A 1,334-nucleotide genomic window follows, 5' to 3' on the forward strand; every position below is an offset into this window, starting at 1 on the left:
AATGCAATTTAGCATGGGACATTTTAAAATTTACTTAAAATCACTTTTTTCTTTAAATGAAAAATGCACCAATTTTCAGTATTGTAAAAAAGAAAAAAAAGAAAAAAGGTGAGCCATGTATGTGAACCATGTTTACCTGCAAGCAATTCATGTCCACAGTCAGATCTGTGAGGCCTTTACTGGCCATGTACGAAGATGAATACAGACCCTGACTTGGTCTTCCAAACAAGTCCTCCTTTCTGGCATTGGGCTTTGAGATGAAGAGGAAAAACCGCAGTGTTAAAGACTCAGCCATCTGGAAGGACATCACAAACCACCTCTAATGGAGGCCAGGACAGCGCAGATAAAGGGCATCTCTGACCTGCAGGAGATGCGGCTGGTCCGCCTCCAGAGAAAGCCGCCAGCGGCCCAGCAGCATGTCGTGAGAGATCACCATCCCCATAAAGCTGCAGTGTGGACTGGAGGAAATGAACAAGAAACGTCACTAACGGAGTCACTCACTGAGTCCCTTACTGAATCCATGAATGTGCTGACTTACATAAATGTGGGAAGTGGCGGGCCGTCGCTCTCTGTCAAACCAATCTCTGCGAGCAGGCTGCTCTTTAACTGGGCCGCCAGATCGTGAGGCGAAGGGCCTGGTTTGGACGCATCCATATCCTCCGCAGCCGGCTGCTCCTCGCCACCCCTCTGCCGAGACTCCATACTCATCACGTTCTTCATGTTCGCCGAATACGACATCTTTGTGGGTAGAATCTGGGATGAGAATTATCCGTAATAAAATATTGTAAAAATAGTTTTACTGCTCACTGTTGTTGAGAACTGCCCAAAGAAGCATTTCTGACTGCACTGAGAAACTAACATCAGTTTTGCCACAAAAGGTTTTTATATTATGTGTGTTTTATGCAATGTTTACATAAAGACTTATTTAAAATAAAAAAAAATAAAAAAATAAAAACAACAATGTAAATACTTTTATTTAAAATAAAACTACACATAAAACTAAATAAAAATAAAATAAAATACTGAAAAAAACAAACAAAACAAATAAATAAAAATAAAACAGAAATTACATAAAACTAAAACAAAAATAAAATGTAATGTAATTAAAAGAATAAAAAAATAAAGATAAAAAACGAACAAAACCACACACACACACATAAACACACACACACACATATATACATATATACATATATATACACATATGTATACATATACATATACATATACATATACATACACACACACACACACACACACACACATAGGGCTGGGCGATATAGCTAAAAAATTTATCAACGATATAATGTTTCATATCGTTCGGTATCGATAAT

At 37.7% G+C, this 1,334-nt stretch overlaps 1 protein-coding gene across 7 annotated transcripts in view; it reads right to left on the reverse strand.

Annotated features, from left to right (window-relative positions):
• LOC107659085 (E3 ubiquitin-protein ligase UBR5-like) overlaps window positions 1-1,334 on the reverse strand; it is a 65,166-nt gene that overhangs the window by 7,631 nt on the left and 56,201 nt on the right. For 5 of the 7 annotated variants that reach the window (XM_016447904.1, XM_016447901.1, XM_016447903.1 and 2 more), the window contains 2 exons: window positions 539-753; window positions 386-458 (listed from right to left, as the gene is read on the reverse strand). In XM_016447904.1, the coding sequence (XP_016303390.1) occupies window positions 386-458; window positions 539-753 (288 nt within the window). The remainder of the gene's footprint in view (window positions 1-385; window positions 459-538; window positions 754-1,334) is intronic. The other 2 variants (XM_016447902.1, XM_016447905.1) reach the window with 2 other exon arrangements.

This window comes from Sinocyclocheilus anshuiensis, unplaced genomic scaffold (assembly GCF_001515605.1).
Source record: "Sinocyclocheilus anshuiensis isolate Anshui unplaced genomic scaffold, SAMN03320099.WGS_v1.1 scaffold411, whole genome shotgun sequence".
NCBI classification, from domain to species: domain Eukaryota; kingdom Metazoa; phylum Chordata; class Actinopteri; order Cypriniformes; family Cyprinidae; genus Sinocyclocheilus; species Sinocyclocheilus anshuiensis.